The sequence below is a fragment of the Parus major genome, chromosome 3 (assembly GCF_001522545.3).
Source record: "Parus major isolate Abel chromosome 3, Parus_major1.1, whole genome shotgun sequence".
NCBI lineage: Eukaryota > Metazoa > Chordata > Aves > Passeriformes > Paridae > Parus > Parus major.
This window is the reverse complement of record NC_031770.1, coordinates 14,218,080-14,242,375: the sequence shown is the minus strand read 5'-3', so window position 1 is coordinate 14,242,375 and position 24,296 is coordinate 14,218,080. Positions and strand designations below refer to the sequence as shown.

Sequence of the window (24,296 nt, the reverse complement as noted above, 5' to 3'; positions counted from 1 at the left end):
CTTTCCTCTTCTTTTCAAGAAGAAGTGGGGGAAATGGGATGGTGTTGCCCAGGGGTACCCGGGGCTTTGAATCACGGCGGAAATCGGGAGGTTTTGGGTGCCTTGCATCCTAGGGGATCACGTTTCCACGACTTTTGTCCTGTTAGGGAGGAGACTGGGGCAAGCGAGGAGTGTTTTTATTTAATAGTCGAAGTGAATTGAATTCCTGGAGCCTTTCTCATGTTTTCTCGTGGTTCGGCCGATGATGTTCAAGTATGCGCGAAGGGTCACGGTGTTTGAAAGCGCTGCTGCAGAAATCTCTGCCATAAATGCAGCCGGGGGCGCAGGGCTTTGGGAAAACACACGGAGCGGATGCAGAGGATGTGCTGCACAGGACGGGGATGTTTAAACTGCAGTGACCATTTGTGCCCCTAGTGCAGACCCCGGGGATGGAGTTTCAAGGATAGTGTAAATGAGAAGAAAAAAAAAAAAAAGTAGAAAATGTCCCTTTTCTGGCTTTAGATAAATGCTCTCCGAAGGGAGAGCTTTGCAATAGTGTTTTTTTAAAGGTGTAGCTGTTTTGATACCGGTGGCAAACAAGTGTGCTGAGAAAACTGCTGACTAAGCTGTTTTACAGCCCCAAGCGAGAGTTACACCATTCTGTGCTGCCCCAGTGTTTTTTTTTCTGTGAGGCAGAGAAACCCCGACTGATTTCTCTGCAAACAGGACTTGGCTTTTTTTGGGCCGAGTGGTAATGACTGACTGGGGAGGAGGGAACAGAAGTTTTGGAGCCTGAGGCTTTTAAACATGAGCTGTTCATTTTGGTGTTAACTCGCTTTGCCCTGTCTGGGGATTGGGACTCTTCTGTTGCTGTGAAAGAAGGAAAAGCAGTAGCTGAAGACAACACTTTCTGTTTCCTGATTGTTCAATGGGAGAAAATGCTGTCAGGAAACATTAGCTGCCTTCTTGCCTCTGTGTGTGAGTGGAGAACTCAGCACTGTGCTCTGTAACCAGTTGTGGCTGAGTTTAGGAGTAATTTGTACAACAGGGAGCGTGGCCAGAGATTGTGTTTGCCTGATGTTGGAGCTGTACATCACACCCCTGGGAAAACCTGCCCCAAGGCAGGTACGAGGTCCTTGCTTCATGCTAGGCTTTGATTGTTTTCCTTCTCCCTCATGAATATGTAACAAGTGTTATTTTCTATTGCTTCAAAAGTTATTGGGGTTTGTAAACTTAATGGGACAGTTTGTTGGTGATGTCTGAATAGTGAGGTAATGTGGGTTTGTAAATTAATCTCTGTCTGTGGATGTTAACTCCAACATGAAAACAGAGATGTATTATCCTGGGCAGTGTTTGAGTTTGTGTTTGGGTAAACAAGATCCCTCTAGTCCACCACTCCTTTTCTTCTGGTTTTGATTGGTATAAATATAAGCTGACGTCTTCTGCCTCAGGAAAGAAGGCTTCCCACGTGTCTGTCTTAAAAGGCTTTTGGAGAGGAACCCAAATGAGGCTTTTTTGGTGTCTGTGTTATGAGTTATACTTTCTGACATGACTGTCATCAGTTGTTATTAAAAATACTTGTATCCAAATAAGCAAGGACTTAATTGGCACATTTCCTCAGTGCTACTATTCCTGTAAGGCCTTAAAGCAGGGAGAAGGGGAGTATTCCACAGCTGAGGTGAGAGCTGTTCTGTCAGAAAATGTTCCTGACAGCTGTCAGACGGTACTTTTCATGTTTAGAAGACCTCTACAAATCTTCTGTCACGGGTTATACTCCAGGAAGGTATTGCCATGTGTTTGTTGGGCACTAAAGCATAAAACAGTTTTAAAGATAGATATAAAAACTGACTCAGAACTAAAACTAAATTTAAAGAAAAGGGACTATTATGTTTTTCAGTGATTTTCCTAAATACAGTATTTCTGTTAGCTTCCCTACCTTTTATTACTCACTCTGAGATTAGTGGCAGGAGTTTTTAAGTGTTCTGTGTGTTCTTTGTTGCATTTCATCCCTCCCTCCCTTCCCTTGGACACTGCAAACACTAGCAGAGGACCAGGCTTAAACTTCTTTCTGACCACAGCCAGCTTAATATTTTGATATGTGATCTGAGTGCCAAAGTATTCAGGCTTTATTTTTTTTTTTTTAAATCCAAATAGCTGCTTAATCCTAAAAAAAAAAAAAAAAAAAAAGCTGTTGCTATTCCAGAAGTGGGACAGCCACCCATAACTACATTTCTGCTGCTTCTTAGTTCATTATAAATCTTTGTCTTTGCCCAAATGGAGAAGAGAGGCAGAGGTTTGGGATGTTAAAGTACTTGCCAGAGCCCTGTGCAGAGCTGCTGTGACCAGAGCACTTCTGTGGGATGTGCGTGCATTCCTAATAATAACATTTTCCTAAACACAGTTAAAAATTGCTTCACTAGATGCAGTAACATTCCATTAACTTAGTGACCTGCAGAAGTACTGCAAATAAAAATAGATTTATTTTGCTGTCTCTTCTAGGCCAGAGCTTTTTTTTTTTTTTTTAATTAAAAGAACCCAACAAACCTTCTGTACAGAAAGATGTCAGCTGGTGTCCATAAAGAGTTTACATAAATCCCTTCTGTCCCTTGGCTCTCCAAAATCTGCCTATGGAGTGTAAGCTCTGCCAGCAGTGTGGTGATGCTGAGGAGGAGTGTGGTTCAGAGGATGAAGCAGGACTAGCCCAGGGGACTGGATGTGAGTGGGCCCTGCGGGAGCTGTGTTGTACACATGACAGGAACACAGTGAAGTGAATTAAATATCATTTACCTATCTTCTCTGTGCAGATAATGGGAAGAAATTAAGTGCAACAGCACAGATCAAAAAACAGCTACCAGCTAAAAAAAAAATAATTAAGGGTCACAGGTTTGCAGTGAGCACTTGCCAACATTAAAAAAACAAAGAAGTTTTCACAATACACTGCTATTGTGTTTTGCTTTGAGAAGATGCAATCGTGTCTTGCATCACACCTTGCAGTAACCTCTAGCACACAAGTGATGTGTCTTAGAAGGCACTGTGATATCAAGAAAGGACTAGAATAAAAACATTGAGTAGTTAATATTGATTTCATCAGGCTTTTTGTTATTTCGTCTAGGAAAAACGAGCATCTTCTGTTAAAGACACTCACTAAAACTTAGAGAACCATTTTGTGGTTCTCAAGATTTAATCCAGCTCTAATTTGAGCTAGTAAAACTGTTCCTACTGGCTTTGATAGCAGACTTGTCTTCCTGAGGGTTTTCCTGGCCATCCCCTTTGCCAGCAAATGGTCCACCCTGCCCTGCCTTCTTGTTCCCAGCCTGGAGCCCAAAGATGCACAGAACCACGGGCCACTGGAGGTGTGTTAGTTCTCCCAAACTGGGACAGTTTGTCACCTGCTGAGATGGGGGATCTGCCCAGCAAACAGGAAAACACTGGATGGAACTCTGCTGGCTGTCATCTGCAGGAGCTGACTGAGAAGTTAGAACTGATGTCCCCAGGAAAGATGCTCAGACTTGTGTTGAGTACTGCTGTTTGCTGTCCTTACAGATATGCCAGAGATAAGTGTGGTATTTATCGCTTTGTGTACTTTAAAAGGAAAAACAAACAGGTTTTAAGTGTACCCATATACAGCTCTTCTTTAGGTATTCTTCTTTAGAATTATGCAGAGTTTGTGGTGTGTAAGATGTTATTTCATCTTCCTGAAACAAAATAGTTACATGGAGCTGTGGCTTGGGAAAACTGTTTTTAATGTTAAAAAGTGCTTGTTGCAAGCCTGTGATCCTTGTATGTTTTGTAGCTGGAGGCTGATTTTTGCCTGACTTCTTTCTCCATGCTGTTATATTCACTGGTTCGTGTGTTCTGTAAGGTGTCTGGATCTGGGCTGAGTCACAGCAGGTAGTGCAGGACCTGATGAAAGAAACCTTATAGTTCCCCTCAGGTGAGAGAGGTGGCCCATGGGGTAAGAGGACCTCTGCTGCTTTTTGCAGCTTCAGGTCTGCCTTCCAGTATCCTTCCTATTGTCACTTTAATTGGATCTCTACTTAAGTGTCTTTTTTGAAAATTTATTTTTAATTATTATTTTTAGTTTATTCTATTTAGTTGATGTCATCTCATTCTGAAAGTTATGTTCCTTGATAACAAGCTCTGCAGAAAAATCCTTGAGAGGAATGACGGTGCAGATCCCAGGTGGCTGTGCGGCCGTGATTTGTGAAAATCTCTCAATCTCTTTAGGAAATACCTTTGGTTTGTCTCCATAAAATTATACAGACACTTCCAGTAAAATGTCTCTAGAATTTTCTGCCTTGATTCCTACTCCCCAGTAAGAAAACAGTGAAGGACAAGGCTGATGTGACTCACCCGTGGTGATGTGACTGCTGGAGCGGGGGGAGGGAGGGTGTGGGAATCATGGCTCACTGTGTATGGGAAGAGTGGTCAAAGCTGATGCTGTTGCACACAGGACCAGTCATGCATGATGTTTTGTTGTCTTTTCAAGGCAGCTTTGGAGTGACTTCACATCTGAGTGTTAGGGAAGGACTCCCAGAATGGATCTGCGCATGAAAATGAGCATTTTTATAGTGTGTAACAGCAAAGATGGAAATTGTTTTGAGTAGCTGTGCTAAATTTTCACATACAGTGGAATATCCTCACCATCCAACCTCCTCCTCTTGTCAGAGAGAAGAAGAGCTACTTCTGTGGGGAGGATCCACTTGAGCCGCAGCTGGAGCAGGCTTGAGCAGTCACCAGAGACATGACTCTGGCTGCTCTTCTTTCACTTTCCATTTGGGAGCTTCCCATAGGTTTTCCCTCCTGTGTGAATCTCATATTGGCTCACAGCCTTTTAAAGCAGAAGGTGTGACCCTGAGAGGCAGAGGAGTTGGGGTTTTCCAGGCCTCCATCGTGCAGAGCCTGCAGGATCCCTCCCCGGCTGCATTCCGGATGCTCTCCCGGTGTGCAGGGACCGGCAGTGCTGTCACCATCGCTCCCTGCCCTCCTGGTGGGGAGCTCCCCACACCCCAAACCCTGTGACATCAGCCTCACTAGAGAGCATTTCAGCCTCTGCCCAACCCTTTTCCCTGTCAAGGAAAGTAAGTGCTGTCTCTGCTTGGGAATTGTGATGGGTTGTGTTGATAGCCGTAAATATGTCAATTTTTTCAAGCTCGTGCCTTCAAACACCAAACCACCTGATTTGTACCCTCCCTGTGACCGAGGCAGGAGCATGCAACAGCGAGAGGTGTTTGCAAGAGCTGGCCCTGCCTTTGCTCTGGGACATGCACACTGTCAAAAGCTGAAAGCTTTAATTCCTCCAGCTCTCGGGGCCAAGAGTAAGGAATTCCAAATTAAACAGATTAGCTGCAAGCTCTGAACTTCTCCCAGCTGTGCCTATGCTCCAGAGAGCAAGCAATATAAATAAAAGGTCACATTGCACTTAGAAGTTGGTGTATTTTTGACTATTACACCAGTTCCTTATTTTCTAAAATGAGTAATGCAGTGGAGGCTTAATCCATATTCCAAATGCAAGAACATGCCAAGAAATTCCTATTTCCCATCAGCTGTGGCTTTTGCTTATGTTTATTTCAGAAGTATGGACCAGATAATTTTTTATGTGTATCTAGGATAGAAAGCACAGAGTTAAATAGAAGTGCAGCCACATGTACTATCAAAGTAAAATTTGAGGTAAATCATCATAAATCAAGCAGTATTTTATGTAGAAGTTATGCTTCAAGGTTTTTTTTGCAGAGTTAAGTAATAACCAAAACAGTGACACAAAGAATATGGCTGTAAAACACAGAGATAAATCTGCCATGTTTTACTTGGATATCACAAAGGCTTAGAAACATTTAGGGCGTTTTTATGTACCATATGTGCTTTATTGCTTAAACTGCAGAGAATTTGTACTTCCCTGCAAGACTATTGCACTCTGTGGCAAAATGCTTGAAGAACAGTCTGGGTGTTTGTACAAAGAACAGCAACAACTCATGGTGGTGTTATGGGACAGCTTCACCACAGCATGCACAGGATGCACAGCTTTGCATTAAATTTCTATATGGCCTGTATGCAACAGACAACCTTGCTCCTGGAAATAAAACTGATGTGTAGTAGAGTATGGGGTCCATAGGTTTTCTGGAAGGGTGGAAATAAAATGACCAGGCATTGTCCACAAACAGAACAGCTCATGTGAAGAGCTCAGCTTATTTGGAAGGGATTATTTAACTCTTTTGTCACGCTGTATGTAGATAAATCTGGGTTTTTTTTTGAACTTGGAGCAAGTAATGAGGTTGGTGTTTACCCAGTACAGCCCCACTGAACAAGTGGCACACACAAGGTACGTGCTTGGGTGTTACATAGAGAATTTATTTAAAGGATGTGTAGTTTAACAGTCTGGAGCTGCAATGGTCTCTGGAATTGGAAAGGCAATAAAGAATGTACTTAGAAAATTATGCTTCTCTGTGTGTTGGGAGTGTGAGTACTGTCTATTAAACACTGCATTTACTTGCTTTATGCTTTGCAGAAGGGAGCTGTTTCCCTGAGGTTCCTCATTAGCTGACCCCATGCTCCTCCAATATTTTTAAAGAGGACCTTTGTGTTTGAACAGAAGGGGACATGCTTGACAGTTTTAATTGGTGCCAAATTTTAGGTAAGACCCCTGAGAGTGAGATGTGCAGGGGGTCCAGTCGTGCACTGCGCTGGTTCGGTGCTGCTGCTGTGAGAGAGGTGACAGAAGGCCGTGCTGTCAGCATGGTGGGGACATTGCTGATGACATGCCAGCATCCTCAGCTCACTGAGGACCCAGGTGCATCTGGATTAAAAGTCCAAAGCCAACACCTTGAGTTGCACCTTAGAGTGAGTTGGGAGTTATTATTAGTGCTCAGTGTAGGAAGAGGTGACAATATCCCCCGGCAAGGCATGAAAGTTGAGCCGTATTTTTCTTGCAGATTTGATCAGGGATTTCTGAAGCAACAAAGTGATAGCTACAGCCTATGAAATCTTTCAATAATAGGATAGGATTTCTCTTCCTCCCATCCTCAAGGTATTAAAATGAAGAAATTAAGCTGCAATGTTTGCCCATTAAATGCTGAGGGACTGTGTTAATCTGATAAATGCAAAGATTGTTTTCAGGCAGAAGAGGATGAATTGAAATGAGATGCAACTTTTGGGTTCACTGGAATTAATGCACCTAGGATCAACTGCTATTTCAGCCAGCTTTTTTTATTGGCAGTTTCAATATTCTAAAAATGGTATTTCCTGCCTCATATCTGAACAAGATACCACATGTGCTTGTAATTTAAATGTCACAGGCCACATAACATGTGTGTGATCAATGGTATCTTGTATCCTTTTCCTTTTACTCCAAGCATTTGGGTTACATTTATGTGGGTCCCATGGGGGACCATTCCTTTTTGGAGGCAAAACACATCAATCCTGAAGCCTGAACTTTATTTTGATTTCAAGGAAGAACGTCCCAGTTCATAGAAAGGAATTTGGAGCACGGTTTAGGACAAAACTGAAATTGAAAGCATTACTTTATTGCATTGTATAGATGTAAAAGAACCAGAGAACAAGTGATATAAAGCAGCATAAGACTGATTTTTTAAGTTGTTTTTTTTTAAAAATACTAGATGAGTGGGGCTGTCCTTAACACACAAGAGGGTGCATTTCCTTTTATTAGCATGACATTATTCAATCAGCTTTTAAAAATCCATTTGGACTTTTTATCTCCATTCCTAGTAGTTACTTTTGGGGATCATTGAGCTACAGTAGAGGAACCACTATCTATTTAAACACTTTTGCATGTGTGTTTTTGTTATCATCAGCATCTTTTTTTCTTTTAAAAACTCCCATGTAAATGCAACAGCAACAAGAGGTGACAGGTACAGCCTCTGACAGGTACACCAAGGGTATGGTGACTGCAGAGGAAAGCATTTTTTCCTACTTTTTTCCATCTGGGAAAGTGGTTTTCTTCATTGACACTTGCTGACTGAAGTTATATGTTTGGCAGGTGGAGTTCAAACATCTTTTTGTTTTGTAAAGGAGAAAAAAGATCCGAAGCAAACCTGCCAGATAATCTGCAGCATCACATTTTAAAAAGGGAATAGTAACAGACGTTGGGGGAAAAAACACCCCAAACATCTGGGAATAATAAAGGACACTGAAAAATTTAATTTCTAACAAGAAAGGGAAACAGTCTGCAAATGTGTTCTTTATTGTAAACACCCGATTTTATGATTTGTTTTCCATTGGTTCATCTCAGTGTTGTGTGATTTGCCCCTTGAGCATGGCTGTGGTCACAATGGAGGGCTGTGGCAGCATCCCCAGAGCCCCTCCCCAGAGAAAGGCTTCTCTCCCATCCACAGAGTGTTTTTTTTCCTCTCTGGCCATCCCTTATCTCTTGTAAATGCCAGAGGAGGTTTTACCAGCAGCCTTTGAGGCTGTTTCCTTATGTTCTCTTGCCTAGCAGGCTGCCCCAGTGTTCCGGCTGTTCCAGGAAAAAGCCACGCCCCGAGTCAGCATCACATTAGCTGCTCTTAACAAATGAGGCTTTGAAAAAACGGGCTGAAAACTTTGAAACTTCAGCTCTAGAAATAATTAATGCTGAAAGAGCCATGGTGGCAACCAGAGGGAGAGGAGGAGAAGGGTGTGACATGGGAGGAAAAAATGATGACCAAGTCAGAGACCAAATAGCAGTGATTTTTCTTTCCATTGCTGCACTTCATGATGAAGTGATTGTGTGGGTGAAGGACACACTGGCAGTTGTGTGTGTCTGAGCTATGATAGTAATTTGTAGTTGTTTGCTCCTTTTCTCTCTCTCTTTCTGTAAGTGGTGATTAGAGTGCTTATAAAATAACTAGCATAGTGCAAATATTTTTCTGAACAAAAAGGTCGAGAGTTCAAAAACTAATGAAGGATCAGAGTCCTCCTCTGTTGAGAGCTCTCTGTTGCTCAGCCTTAGAGTAAGCAGACTATGCCATGATTTATGGCATTTTCTTACTGGCTACAAACTGCCCCAGAAATAATGGAGTAACAATAAAAATAAAGACTTGTAGCACGAGTTTCACTTGGCTGTACTATAGCATGTCTAGAAGTGAGCTGTTCTCTAAATGTTACAGATAAAGAATGGCTTTTATGGTTATGTGATTCTGTAGTGCTGTGCAATTAAACAGCCTGACTGTGGCTGGTTGTGCACCAAGGGCAATAGCTCTAAGTCGTCATTAGCTGACCTTAATTAACGGAGTAATGTACATGCAGGTGGTTTTTGTCTATGTGAACTCCGCCTTCCTTGTGCTTTCAGGCAAACGTGAATGTGTTCTGACAGAACAAGAGTAACTTTCTGTCAAAGCAGGGATGTTTGGATGTGCCCCCGTGGTGTTTCATTGTACTCGATTCCTCCTCAAGCATTGGCAATTTTTTGCTTGCTCCCTCATCAGGCAGGAGCAGTGGGGAGGAAAAACTTTGGGGACAACATGCCCTGCATAAGGATGCAATGAGCATTTAAATTTCAGCACACAATTTAGAACCATGAAGGCAAGATTAATGATTTACTGGTTGCAGTCCTGCTCTGAGGACATCCAGCTGAGCCCTTTACCAAAGACACTTTGTTTGATGAAGTGGAGTTTATTAATTGGTTTAAAGACCTGTCCTTTTTCCAGGCCACCAGCCAATTCAGTGCTTGGCAGATGTGAGTGTTGTTACTTGGCCTTGACTTGTATTTCATCAGCGTTTTGTCTGTGGTGGAGGCTTGCAGTCTGCTCCTCTGCAGGAATTCACTGCTCATCCTTAGGGCTAATTTCTTGCTTAAAACTTTAATGCCTTTCCAATGCTTCCTTATAACATGCCTAGTCTCCAAGAGCCTAAGCCTGGATTGAAGGAACTGATGTAAAGAGATTCTTGCCCAGGTCTGGCAGGCATCCAGGTTTTTGCCCCAATGGCAGCAGCAAGTGTACCTTTGCCATCAGCACTGAGTTGCTACAGCTTTTCATCAAAAAAATAATTGCCTCTCTCCCTCTTGATTCTGTTTTTAGAAACAGCTACACCATTCTTAGTAAAATGCTGGGTTTTTTTGATGGGAGAAGGAGGGGAAACCTTACCCAGAGCAGATGCCCAGTATGGAAAATTTCTGTCCATTTTAGAAATGATGCATAAGCTGTATATGTCATATAGTATGAAGCTGAAAGTGTTATTCAAGCAGTCCTGTACTGCTGTGGGGCATTCTACTCTCTCTGACTGAGAGGCTCTGTACACCAGATGCTCTGAACAGCTCATAGAGCTTAGAACTCCCTTCAACCCCCTACCTGGGAGAGCAGTGGGGATTCATGGGCAGTTTATCTGTTTCTACACAGCTATCTCAGATTATACATGTAAAACAAAATACACTGGATTTGTGAACTGCTTGCAAATTTGAGCTTTGTGTGATTTGAGTTTGATCTGAATCATGTTTGTTGTTTGTTCATAGATGGCTTGTGGGTGATGCGTTGTGCAAGTGCCTCAAGTTTCTCTTGAAAGATGTGTTCCCCAAATCCAGCAAACTGGGTCACCTTTGATGATGAGCCTCTCTTCCAGTCACCTCAGAAACTGGCTGACAGTCAGAGTGGCTGCAAACCGAATGGCCTTAAGCTCAATCTGTCCAGTGTTCATGAGTCTTCAAGCAGATCCTCCTCTACAGGCAGCACTCCACTCTCATCTCCTGTAGTTGATTTCTACCTAAGTCCTGGACCCCCCAGCAACTCTCCACTTACTACACCGACCAGAGACTACCCGGGAAACCCCTGCATTTCAAAGTCTGGGATTCACATGCTTTATCCCATCCCTGAGTTGCCCTCAAAAGTTAACCCTCCTCCATCCGCTGGGATTTGTTCATCCCTAGCCTCGCAGAAACTGAGCAGCCTTCCTTTGAACCCCTCACCTAATGACCATCCAGGTAAGACCTTGGTCTCCAAATCTGCAGATGAAGGAAGCCTTAACCCACCAGGAAGCTGTGAGGAGCTGGCTCCAGGACACTTCCCATATTTCCACAGTGACTGTGCTTTTTCCAGTCCATTCTGGAAGGAAGGCTCCTCCCTCAGCGTGTTGCCAGCCAATGTTAGTGCACACAGGAAGGACAAAGTGCTTGACAGGAGCGGGTGTCATCCTAGAGACAAAGAAACGTGTCATGATCAGAAAAGCCTTAACCAGGGCTCCTTCAGTTACATCTGTGAGAGGCTTGAACACCTGCAAGCTGACAGCTGTGAGGCCATGGAAAACTCACCCATCTCCAGCACCCACGCGTGGCACAAGCTCTCCCCCGCCATCCCACACAGCCTTTTCAGGAGCCAGAAATCGGATGGGTGGCCCTTCATGCTGAGGATTCCTGAAAAGAAGAACATGATGTCATCTCGGCAGTGGGGCCCTATTTACCTGAGTGTCCTGGCTGGAGGGGTGTTGCAGATGTATTACGAAAAGGGCCTGGAGAAACCTTTCAAGGAATTCCAGCTGCAGCCGCAGTGCAAGCTGTCGGAACCCAAACTGGAGAGCTACAATGTCTCAGGAAAAATCCACACTGTGAAGATTGAATGCGTGTCTTACACAGAGAAGAGGAGGTACCACCCCAAAGTAGAGGTGATCCATGAGCCAGAGGTGGAGCAGATGTTAAAGCTGGGCACCACCGACTACAACGACTTCACCGATTTCCTCGTGACGGTCGAGGAGGAGCTCATGAAACTTCCTGCTCTTTCCAGACAAAAGAGGAATTATGAAGAGCAAGAAATGACTCTGGAAATAGTGGATAACTTTTGGGGGAAAGTCACTAAGGCAGAAGGAAAACTCGTAGAAAGTGCGGTCATCACACACATTTACTGCTTGTGTTTTGTGAATGGCGGTGCCGAGTGTTTTCTAACCCTGAACGACCTGGAACTCCAGAAGAGGGATGAGCGTTACTTTGAGAAGGAGCAGGAGAAGAAGTGGATCGATATTCTCGAGTGCCATTTCCATAACTGTGTCAAAGCACAGGAATTTGAGCAATCACGGATTATTAAGTTTACACCCCCGGATGCCTGCAGGCTGGAACTGATGCGTTTCAGGACACGCTACAGTGGGCAAGACCTTCCCTTTTCTGTGAAGGCTGCAGTGGTGGTTCAGGGGGCATACATTGAACTTCAGGCTTTCATAAACATGTCTTCAACTGCTCAGATCTCAACACGTTTATCCTCTGTGAAATACTGTGAAAATGTTATGATACGCTTTCCTGTTCCCACACAGTGGATCAAAGCGCTTTGGACCATGAACCTCCAAAGGCAGAAGTCCCTAAAAGCGAAAATGAATAGGAGAGCGTGCCTTGGGGCTTTGCATGAGGTTGAATCTGATCCTGTAATCCAAGTCTCGGTTGGAACAGCAAAATACGAGAATGCCTACAGGGCCGTGGTGTGGAAGATTGACAGGCTTCCAGATAAAAATTCAAGTAAATAATTTGTGCTATGGGCTTGGGTGTGTGTCTTCGCTGGGTTTATACTTGTGTACCTCCATCAGCTGTCATGGTTTGGGTTTTTATCTGTTGGTAGAAGCTGGAGTAATCTTTTAGGAAAAAGAGAATACAGACTTACCAATATCTTTAAAGCATGTTTTTGTAATTAACTTGACGGAGGCAGATGTACCGTTTTGAGTGTGTGGTATCGTTATCATTCTGAGTAAACCTCTAGTCTGTAGTAGTAAGGCTGAGGGAAGGGTTTATGCTTCCTGTGCACCAGCTGGGCAATGGTGGGATGGGAAGCAGAAGTTGGTAAAATGATTTGTCCACCCAATATCACACAGCTAATAGGAAAGGTGGTATTGTCACTGCTGGGTCTTGGCTTTCGAGCATCATTTACGAAATGGTAGGTATGACACAGAACTAGAAGGTGCTATGGTTAAATTTGCTGTAGGAAAGAAGAAAAAAGGCTGTAGGAACTGTGCTTTTGCAAAGGCTGGGCTCTATTACCTCTTTCATGGGTTTGTGCATTGAGGTTGTACATTCATGGCAATAACTGCACTGATAAAAAATGCCTCCCACTTTATTCCCATTTCTTTCTGGAGGTGGTACCTCACTGAAAACTTATAGCAGTAAAAGCAGCTACGTTTTTAATTGTACACATGGAAGTAGTTAATTGAATTTAATTTAAAGGAGAAAGTATGAATTTTTGAAGAAAAACAAAATATAAATATTTGGGTTTAAAATTCCAATTTTTAGTCATGTTGCCAGTACCTTTCTAAAGACATAGTAAAAATTCTTGAGGAATACAGTATCCTGCTTCCAGTTCTGTAGAGTGAAGGCATTTGATCCTTTGCATTATGTGTACCTGAAGCTTTGGGGATCTGTGTAAGACAAGGGCACCTGTTAAAGCATTTAATGTAAAATATCTGTAAAATCTGTGCTTTTAAAAAAAGAGGGTAAGTGTATGTTACTAACATCTGGATTTTCCTAGTCTTGTATTATCCTGTCTGGGCTAACTGCCTCTTTAGAATATTCAGAAAAGATTTTATCCTCTTAAGTTCCTGTTTCAGGCACTCTACTACTAAGCCAGGACTAATGTGGGGAAAGAGCAATGACAGAGAGAGGGAAGTGAAGGGCATGGCTGGGGAGACTGGAAAATGGACAGGGAGGGCAGAGGAGTTGATGGAGAGATGTAAGAGAATGAGAAGGCAGAAGATGATTCTTCAGCTCTTCAAAATCCCTGTCCTGTGCTCCAGGTTTCAGAGATTTACACCATATTGCTATGACCCATGTGTTTTCCCAAGGCTTACAGGACCCTTTGGGTAGATTGTAGTATTCTTTGCTATTTAATGTAGGTTTGCTTCTGTAAAATCAAGTCAGCAGTTTAGGCAATTTTAAAGATTATAAATCTTCTGAATTTCCTGAAGCTCCTTCACCTGAAGACTTGATGTGCACAATGAACCTCAGATTTAAGTTATTTGAAAGAGCAAACTGGGTTTTTTTCTTAGGCATTCCACAGCTTTACATCATTTTCTACCAGTAGCTTAAACTTTTGACATTTGAATAATTCCTGTAGCTGAGATCTGCAGAAACATTTGTCTCTGTGAAATGTTCGTGCATTTGAAAAAACATTTTGGTAGTAATACTGCCCAGTCAAATTTTAAACCTCTTTATCAAATGCTCTGTACACAGTTAAGAGTTTAAAAATAGAGTTGTCCCAAGGCGTGCCAAACGTCTGGAGACAGTCAAACTAATAGAAATATGTAAACTTTCATAATATGTTTACCGCAGGCAGAAAAATATGCTGAGGATTTTGCTTTCAAAAAGCCTTTGTCCAAGGTTTCTTAAAAAAAAAAAGGAAGGGAAAAGGAAAGGTTGCCTACAGTTTTATTGTAGCTCCATTTATAGACATTGAAATATGTTAATATCCACTGGATTCTACTAAAGTGTTTTCTTGGAAAAGTGCTGGCCAAGTGAAGTCAGCAGGAGCTGCAAGAAACACCAGACTTTCAAAAGCTGCCTCTACCTATTCAGATATATAGATGTTGCATTAGAAGTCAGAATTTTAGCATTATTTTTTAAAAAAGAAAAAAAAAAGGAAAAAAGCAATAGGCTTTGAAGGGCTGCTCCAGTGAAATTTCTGAAAACTGAGTCTATGTTTGTGAAACTGGGGCTTTGTGTAAGGAAATGCAGAATTTGTTATGATTTTTGCACGGTACTGGAGCCAGACTTTGCAGTGGGGAAGCTGTGTCAGCTGCTCCCCAGGGAGTTCCCAGGGAGCAAGGGAGAGACTAAACTGCAAAGCACTGTGCTTTAATCACTTGCTGTGTAAATTTGAGCCCGGTGATTTTTCCTGCTAGGAAAAATTCCTCCATCCTTGAGCCACTGTGTAAAGCAACAGCTCTTCAGCTGATTATTTCTTCTTTTATTCTGCATCATGGAGCCACACTGAGGAAGCAGGGACTGAACAGCACAGCAGATTGGAGCTTGAGGAGGTTATGGCTGCTGGCAGCCTTGTTACTGCCTTTAGTATCTGTGCAGGGACTCTGCTGTGGGAGGTGATGTGGTTCCCAGGAATCAACAGGTGCTGCTTTTCTTTTTTGCTAAACTGCCCAGGTGGAAACTCAAGGCCATGGCTTTGTCAGGTGGGCTCCCTTCCTGCCCAGCCACCTCCTCCTGGCACTGGCACCAGTGTGAACTGGTGCTTGGTGGTGGTACTGTCCCACTCCTGTATTCCTATACACTTCTCCCAGCCAGTTGGATAACTGTACCCACTTAGACATAGCTGAGGGAGTTATTAACTTCTAACAACCCTAACTTTTGCAAATCTATTCTTAGTAATTGTTTATGTTTTCATGTTCAAAGTAAGAGTTTTAGAACTGGACCTAGCTTGGCAAAAATAGAGTTATTTCATAACTAAGATAACCAGTACATTATTTTGGCTTTAATTGCTTTGCTTCACGAGCCTTTGTCAGATCAAGGTTGCTTGAATGCTACTTACACAGGTGAAAAAGGGCTAAACAGTGTTAATTAAGTGCAATGTTAAATTATTAATTGCTTTTGAAACACTATATGAATGCTAAATGATATTTGGAATCTAGTCTCATAGATTTATTGATCTTCTGTTTGTTTTGGCTTTTTTGTTGGTATTAATTGGAGACAGAGAGCAAGAGTTTGGAATGCTTTTAAGGAAACAAGAGCCAGATTTTCAGATTAGGGCAGGCTAAAATCTCTCAATTCACAGGAGTCTTAACAAGTTGCATAGACACCTAAACTGCAGGGTTTCTGTCTCATAGGTTAGGTAGTAAAAGCTCAGTAATCTCTCCAAATCTTTTCCTGACTCTTCCGAGTGTTTGATTTCATCAGTCCAGGCGGTCATGTCTCAACAGTGCCTGATGGGACACGTTTTGGATAGCTGGGCTTGAAAATGTCATCTTGAAATGTCAGGGCTCTGAATATGTCACCTTAGCACATTGTGCCTACTCCAACTCACCTGTCTTTCCACAGCACCACCTTTTCTCTCCTGGCCAACACCTGTTTTTTTCAGCATTACAGTTTCTTTTGCAAATGGATCTTCTACACACAGCCTCTCCCTCTTCTTCTGACTCTAGTGCAACACAAGGCCTGGGAAGCAGTGGTTTCATGGGACAGAGATGATGACAAAACCAGCTCATTTTTAGGTGAAAACTAAGGGGATGGTCACAGTCTTCCAAAATTCTGGTCAGTCACTTTGTTGTCTGACAGTTGATGGGAAGAAGTTGCTCTACACTCCTAGCAGAGCCCAGCAGTGGCAGAATTTCTCCAAAAGTGAAGGGGTGAGTATCTCCCTTTGGCATTGGTGTTGGTACAATAGACAGATGGGCTGGGGGGAACCCTGTGTTTCAGGAATAGGCAAAAAGGTCCAATGGAGGCTGCTCCAGAGGACCCAAGGCAGTATCCTTATCCAAATCCCAAAGCTGTTGTCTCTGCCTTTGCAGGTTACCACCTAAGGTAAGGAAGTACCCCAGAATTCACTGCATTCCAACACCAAGACCACCTCATGGCTGTAGGTCAGCTGGAATATGAACCCAGAGGTTTCTTTGGATGGTCCTCTTGAATCACAACTATGCCATGTCTAGCAGGAAAACCTTCAACAGCCAAACCAAACCAGCAACAGCCCAAGAGGTATGCCTCATCTGTGCCTGGACTCAAGTGGGTGTCTGTTATCCAACATTTACCATCTGATATATCCCCAGGAAAATTCCAAGCAGTGATTATTTCTGGATTCCATTTCTCAGAAGACAAAATAATTTGCTAAACAATTCCCATTGCTATTTGTTTCCTCATAGGACTCCCCACAAAAAAACCCCAGGAAGATTCTGAATTTGATCTCCAAAAGCCCTTAGATCTATGCTGGTGGCCTTCTACCACAAATTAACTACAAGCAACAAACCCTTTTTCCTCAGATCTTTGATTAACCACAGCTGCAGAGGCAGAGAGTGCCTTTTCCCTGGCCAAGACATGCCATGCCATCTTGGTGCTGAAATTCCTGCTGTCCTCTCCAAGATCCTTCACTTGTGGCTGGCACTGTGCAGTCTGTGCAGCAAAGCACAAAGAGCAGGTCAAGTAAGTGTCTTGCTAAGCTGCATCCTGGCACCACCAAGGTCCTGAGAGCCAAAAGTTCAGATAGGATGACAACTTGAAGTGTGGCTCTGGAACAGGACGTTCCTTGTGGTGTCCTGTTCCTGGAATGATGGAGGATTCAAGGATGGAGAGGCCCCCATCAACAAAGGCTCATTCCACCGTGTCCAGGCAGTCTGGAAGAGGGACTGTGGACCAAGAGAGTGTCAGTGCAGCAGAAATGGGCTTGGACACAGCAAGAGGTGACCAGCAGCAGATCATGGAAAAGGCTCACATCACAGAGGTGCAGAGATGCCTGTCCCTGTGTACATGAGTGACGGAACACCATATCCTCCTCACACTTGTTCCATGCTCCAGTTTAATTCTCACAATGTTGGCAGGTGGTTGTAATCCTTTTTTTGGACTTTGTTCCCTCCATTTCCATAATAAAATCCCTGATGCTACAGCTCTACTTGTTTCTGTGTTTTGTGTTATTGTCCTGAGACTTCAGCTGCGTGTTGCATGCCCCTGGCATGGCACTCCTTGCAAGCTGGGGATGTTTGTGCTCCAGTATCTTGCAGGACCCTCTCCTGAGGTGTGCCCAGGGGTCCGTGTAATGTTACAGGGAAAACCTGCAGCACAGACAGGCACCCAGCCCAAGCCCCCTAGGAGCAATGGAGATGCAGCTTTTTTGTTTATTTTTGCCATACAAAATGCCTGTGAGCTTGTGGATGTGGAATCTTAGCATGATTTTTCCCATGTGTTGGATAAAGCTCAGTTTATATTTACTCCATCTTCAGTGTTTCCTTCATTCTGATATGAAATTGATTCCTGTCACTGGAGGAAGCCAGTGCATAAAGAATGGGACATTTTTTCCTGAACTTCGAGATTCCATTCAGTGTAATGGATGAAAACCAAATATACACTGCCAGCTTCCCTTTGACAAAATACAGGCAATCCTTTCTCTTATTTTTTTTTTCTCCTCTTTTTTTTTTCCCTGCCTGCAGCCAAAGCATAGTTAGTTGTCTATGCAGATGATTAAAATCCTGGAGAGAAGGAGAAATGCAGGATTGCTACGTTTTGCCCTGAAGAATTTGGAGAGGATTCTTTTCATTTTATTAAAATGTATTATTCTGCTTTCACACACATAGTCTGCTGACTCCAGTTGCTTTGGGAAGCAGGTTTTCACCTTGGTGTTCTTGTGTGCCAGAAGTGCTTGCCCTTATCATTGCCACATGTAAGAAATGCTGAAGCAAATGATCCTTAGGATCATCCCTAGGATGATTAAAGTAATTCAGAATGTGCTGCACAAATCCTTCATGACTCTGCTTTATAAAATCACAGTTATTTTAGAAGTACTTTTTTTTTAGTAAATGGGATATGTTCTTTCTCAAACTAGATAGGGACTCAAGGTAGCCTTTATCCTGGTGGGTGGGATGTATCTTGTTTGAGCAGCACTCTGAGCTGCACCTTTATCTTCCTGCCATGGACATATTGTAATAAATGATAGCACACAAGATAGCTGTACTACTTGAAATAAGCACTGCAGTAAAATTTCTACAGCAGAGAGATCTGGAAAGGGGATTATTGGACACAGGGCAGCATCTCTGCCTTGGCTACACAGGGATCTTCTAGTTTTTTTCTGTGAAAGTAAGAAATGCATTTTTAAGGGAAAACTGAGATTCCATCAAATAGTTTGAATTTAGTAACAAAGCCATACATTTGTAATTTCTCTCAATGAGAAGCTGAAAGGATCTGATAAATCTTGTGTAAATTAATTTGTAAAATTGCAATGAGTGTGACAAGTGTGCTGAAGCAGACAGAAAATGAACAAGGGTCCATCTTATGCCCAAGTAGCAAAAGTTTATAGATAGAAAAACCTTGTATCATAACAACAGCTCAGTGTTTATAAGAGGCAAAGCTGTGCCCTTTTGCTAGGAGATGAACCTAAATGAAGAAAAGATAATTTGCTAATGCTGTGTTGTATTTCTTTTTCTTTTCCAAGGTTTGGATCATCCACACAGCCTGTCTTACAAACTGGAACTGGGATCAGACCAGGAGATACCATCTGACTGGTACCCATTTGCTACTGTCCAGTTTGTTATTCATGATACCTGTGCCTCGGGAACAGAAGTGAAGTCCCTGGGCATAGAGAGCGATCTGCAGCCCCAGAAACATGTGGTTCAGAAAGCTTTTTACAATTGCCAGGTATGCTCAGGGCTATGCTTTCCATGTTTTCCTCCTCCTCTCCCTCCCTGCTCCCTCATACAGTATTTGAAAAGCAAATGTGCTTTTCACATTCTTGCACGTACTTTTGATAATGACTTTGAGCAAAAGGATCATTAAATAATAATTCCTTTTCTGATCAAAGATGAGGCTGAAAAGTAGAACTGTGAATGCAACTTTTTTATTTTTTCCCTCAGTTGAGCTATTTTTGGGAGTAGTGGTTTTGAAATCCGTTGGGTCTGGAAATATTTTGATTTTGTGTCAAAGCTTTTTTCCATGCTATTGCTGCAGTTCACACTTTCGGTATCCAATTATTTGCTAATTCTACCTGCTGCTTTTTGTTTTCTACCTACAGGTTGAAATTGAAAAGAAGTGGATTAGGCTTGATGGAGAAGACCCAGATAAGGCTGGCAACTGCCTAATGCAATGAAAGAGGACAGGAGACACTGTCATAGGATATTAGTAGGAATCAATTTGCATAGGAAATTCTATTGTTAGAAGAAGCGCAGTGACCTAGTTTAGGGTAAACATGGTCATTGAATTTTTTTTAGTGCTTATGGGTTTGAGTCTGCAAATCCATTGCAGACTGACTGGCCTGTATTCAAGTAAACTTCCTGTCATGGGAGTCCTGGTATGAGTAAAGGTCTCCCTGTCAGAGTGGCAGGATGTGAGCACTTCATTGAGTGGTTCTAATGTGTTATTTTCCTGTTGTGTATCTGTGACTTGGGAATGATCTCATACTCTGTATTGAAACCTAATGGCACTACTCAAAGGGTTCATGTCACTTGGACATATAATATTTGGTAATAAAAACTTCCAGAGTGCTTATGATCTGTCAGCACCTGTGTAAGGTCCAGAAGGACCAATTACATTTTTTAGTGCTGTTTGAAAACTGAAGTCCCTCATGTTTTGGCTCCCCTTGATGTATGTGAGCAGAGCAAGTCCAAATAATATCCTCAATAAGAGCCTTAAGTAATGAGTTGAAAATTGGGTGATTTTTTGGGAAAAAGGGTCCTCTGCAATAATACTCTTTATTCTCCTGTGGCTGCAACTCCCCTGCACTTTATAGGTTCACTTAAAGTAATCTCTTGGGCAAAAAAATGGCAGATGTGATTGAAGTTTCTGTGCCAGCATTAGACAGTTCCATTTCACTACTGTAGCAAGTGAGATAAGGGGTGGATTCTCAGTGAGGGTAAATCAGTCCAGACCCATTTCATCTGATGAGGCTTGGAGAATTTACAGCAGAGGAGGTTTCTCCCCACAAGCTGGAAAAAAGACTGGTTGCTGCTGTTTGCTCTGTCTCCTTTAGGATGCAAGTTCCAGATGCTGGTAAGGAAACTGCAGGAGCTATGGCTTTGAGTAAATTTCAAAACATGCATGGAAAGGGAGATGTTTTCATGCTCCTGGCTCTAAAGGCATTTTCCATGGGGAAATAATGCAGGAATGGGCTGTCACAAGAGACATGAAGCTGTGATGCTTCACTGGGCAGCCTGAGCTACTAATCACTAATGTCAGTGTGTTAACTGTGTTTTCAACAAACAATTGGCCTTTAGGGAAAAGTTCTAATACTTCCTTTCAGCCATTATCCCCTTTGTCATTTTCTGCAGGCTGCAATTCCAGGTCTGAAGAAATATGATAAATTTAAAAAATACTTCATGATACCCCCTCTTTTTTTTTTTTCTTTTTTTTTTTTTGGCTGCAGTTTTCTTAAAATTAGCCTTACTTCAAACTAAAATTAGTAGAGAACAAAAATATAGTAATGCACTGCCTCACTTTATATTTTGTACAGCTTGTAACTGTTTATATGAACACTGTGTAAAAATACAGATAAATGGTGTTCCCCAGCAGTAGAAATATGTGGGATATACACCAAGAAAATTACTAGTCTGAGGAAACAGAAGACCATAATATGAACCTAGTTCATCACAATAAACTTTTCCCCCCCATCCAGAAGCTGAGAATGAAATGGGTAATAGATTCCATAGTAAGTCCTGAAGGCAGGTTTTTTATGGGTATTGCATTGCCAAAGCCCCAAGTAGACTATTATGGTATTTGGGCTTCTCTATATATCCCTTTTTATTAGCAGATTATATTGTTCTAAATCTAAGAAAGCATTGGACTATAGTAGTGATCCAAATATGTCTCAGCTGTTGCATCTTCCATCTGTGTTTTGACTTGAGAAGCCATTAGCACCTTCAAGTCATATTTGGTGTGTTTCATTAATATTTCATTTTGGTTTATATTCTGCTCAGCTGAACTAAGTGGCACAGTGTTGCCACCTGGGCAAAGTGTTTATACATGGCAACTTGGTAAGCTCTGCAGTTTGCTGAAGTCTCACATGGTTGTACTACAGCTAAAATATTTATTAACCTCTTTGCTCAGTGAGGTAGAGGAAGCAAAATATGCATTGCAATTACCTGCAGTTATCTTTGTCTGAAGCTGGCTTGTTCTGATGGGCAGTGAACAGCTAATTCAGTAAACCTACTAACAGTGATTGAAGTCTGTGTTGTCCAGCTGGCCCCTCTTTTTCTATTTTTAAGAAAGAGGAACCTGAATATCTCCATTCCACCTCTGTTTCATCTTAGGATCTCCATGCACAGCACTCACCTCCTGGGCATTGGGTACCTGGTGGTGTTACAGTCCTGCAGAAGCTATGGATGCTTTTCTGCTCTCAGGTTTCTGCTGTGTCTCAGGGTATGTTCAAGGAGCCTGTGTAGCGTTGGCCCTTCAAGATACAAGCTACTGTTTTGCAGTGAGTAGCTTAAATAAGGAATGACTACCTTACAAGTCACCATTCCTGCTAGAGAGCTGTATTAAGGTGTTATGGTGCAAATGATCATTCAGACTTACTGAACTCAATAACATAAAAGGGTAAAGATACAGCTTTATATATGTTGCAAACCCCTGGATTTTCATCTGAGGCTTGCAAGACTCATGATTAACTTTAATCAGAATTGAATCAAGGTAATGGGAAATTAATTCCACAGATATACTGCTACACTGAAAGAAAGTTATTCTGTTTAATACATGAATTTCGGTTTCAACTTGACAATTAGTGCAGCCTAAGGTTGAATAATTGCTCTGTTCAGTCTCACACTGATATTTGTATGCCGTGATGTCAGAATATTTAAAAATAGGCTGCAGTTTAATGAAAAAAAATTTGGGTTGTCTGACTTTTTTCCCCGCCATCAAATTCGAGCTTCCTATATTGCAACATGCCAAGCCAGAAATAACCAGGCTTCTCCTTTCTTCTGTGCTGTTTTGAGCATATCTTACTGAACAAATATTATTAACTCTAAGACTCATTGCTAGCATTTTCCATGAATATTACAGCAGCTGATACTGAGTAAAAATATGGGCTCTGAATTCTTTAGAAATCTGGGCTACAAGTAGTCTAATTGTAATTTTGGGAAGGGGAATGGAGATGAAGAACATTTGCTATAAGCTGCTGTGATGCATAAGCAGTGTCCAGCTAGCAGGACTGGAGCTTTAGATAACCCATGAGGTTTTGGCATGGTGTGAGGAACCAGGTTTCACACGTGTCTGGTCTCCGCTTCCCTCAGTGAGCGCCTGCAGTCACTGAAATGCTTCCAAGTGTCTGGGTCACTAAAGAAACTGACATTTCATTAACATTTACTTCAGGGCAGTGTTTAGGTGTTATCTCTGTTTCCTTCACAAAGGACCAGCAGGGTTTGGGAGATTTTATATTTAAAACAGAAATCAATGAGAACAACTATTTTTGTAGTGTGTTTGCCTTACTTACAAAGTGTATTTTCTAAAACCGACCAACTTTATCTTTGCATTCATCTTTCCCATATTAATTGTATTACTACAAGTAAATGGTAGTTGATGTAATTTTGGATTCAAACACCCATTGAAGTCAGTGGAAGTCTTTTAACTGACAAAATGGGATCTGCATCAAAGTCACTAAGAATAAAAGAGAGGCAAAAAAGAAGAAGAAAAGAGTAGTGGTAATGGTCTGTAGATGATTTTTTATGTCAGTAAGAAACCTGCAATGCCTGCTTATTCCAACCAGAAGAAAGCACAAAGGGTAGGAAAAGAGGTGTTACTGGATGCCACAGCTGAAGCTTTGCAGTGACTGGGAGCAATGGTTCTGTCGCTCCTAGGCAGAAACTCTCAAGAAATGACGATGATGATGCACTCCATTGAACTTGATACCAAGCCACTGTCATCCTTATGCTCCTTGCTTTGTTTTCTTCCAGATTCTGTATTAATTGTCCAAAAGTATTTTACATCTGAACACATGTTTTCACATGTTACTTTTGGTTGTGTTTATTTTACCTGGCAGACTTCTTTGCTGCGGTACTGGTGTCCATATTTCTATTTTGCATTTATTTGTCTTTTTGTTACTTAACACAGTAACTAACTGCTGCAGTTAGTAGTTCTTAGCAATAATTTTGATAACTCTGAAGCAGTGCTGTTACTCCTAATGGAAACTATAATTTTATTTGGGTCTTTTGTCAGTATAAGTGCAAAGAGATCATGCTGATAATCTTGTAATAACATTTTGTAGATTGCATATTGATTAAAAAAATAAAGTTGTATTTCAAACTAGCAGTTTCTTGTCCCCTCACTAGAAATTTATCAAGCTAGTTTTGAATTTATTATAATTAACTGGTTGATCTTGATCATCAGGTATTGCAGCTCATTAGAAAGAACATTTCTAGTCTGTGAGTGGGGAATATCGCTCAGATAAAGCTGGTTGCAGAAAGCTCAGTGATGCACTATATCACTTTTATCATAGAATGGTTTGGGGTGGAAGGGACCTTGAAGATTATCTAGTTTCAATCCCCCTGCCATGTGCAGGGACAATTTTCCCTTGGCCAGGTTGTGCAAAGTCCCAGCCAACTGTGAACACTTCCAGGAGTGGGGCATCCACAGCTTCTCTGGGCAACCTGTGCCAGTGCTTCACCATCCTCAAAGTAAATAATTTCTAATCCAAACCTGCACTCTTTCAATTCAAAACCATTCTTCCTTGTCCTATCACTAATTGTAACCGCTTTTTGTAGCCCCTTTTAGGCACTGGAAGGTGCTGTAA

At 42.1% G+C, this 24,296-nt stretch overlaps 1 protein-coding gene across 5 annotated transcripts in view; it reads left to right on the top strand.

Annotated features, from left to right (window-relative positions):
- STON1 (stonin 1) overlaps window positions 1-23,815 on the top strand; it is a 25,859-nt gene extending 2,044 nt beyond the window's left edge. For 2 of the 5 annotated variants that reach the window (XM_015622941.3, XM_015622942.3), the window contains exons 2-4: window positions 10,424-12,403; window positions 19,017-19,219; window positions 19,593-23,815. In XM_015622941.3, the coding sequence (XP_015478427.1) occupies window positions 10,474-12,403; window positions 19,017-19,219; window positions 19,593-19,667 (2,208 nt within the window). In that variant the 5' untranslated portion in view covers window positions 10,424-10,473 and the 3' untranslated portion in view covers window positions 19,668-23,815. Of the gene's footprint in view, window positions 1-10,423; window positions 12,404-15,919; window positions 16,228-16,389; window positions 16,577-16,740; window positions 17,484-19,016; window positions 19,220-19,592 lie in introns of those variants that run through there. The other 3 variants (XR_004496690.1, XR_004496689.1, XR_002001576.2) reach the window with 3 other exon arrangements.
- The last annotated feature ends 481 nt before the right edge of the window (window positions 23,816-24,296 follow it).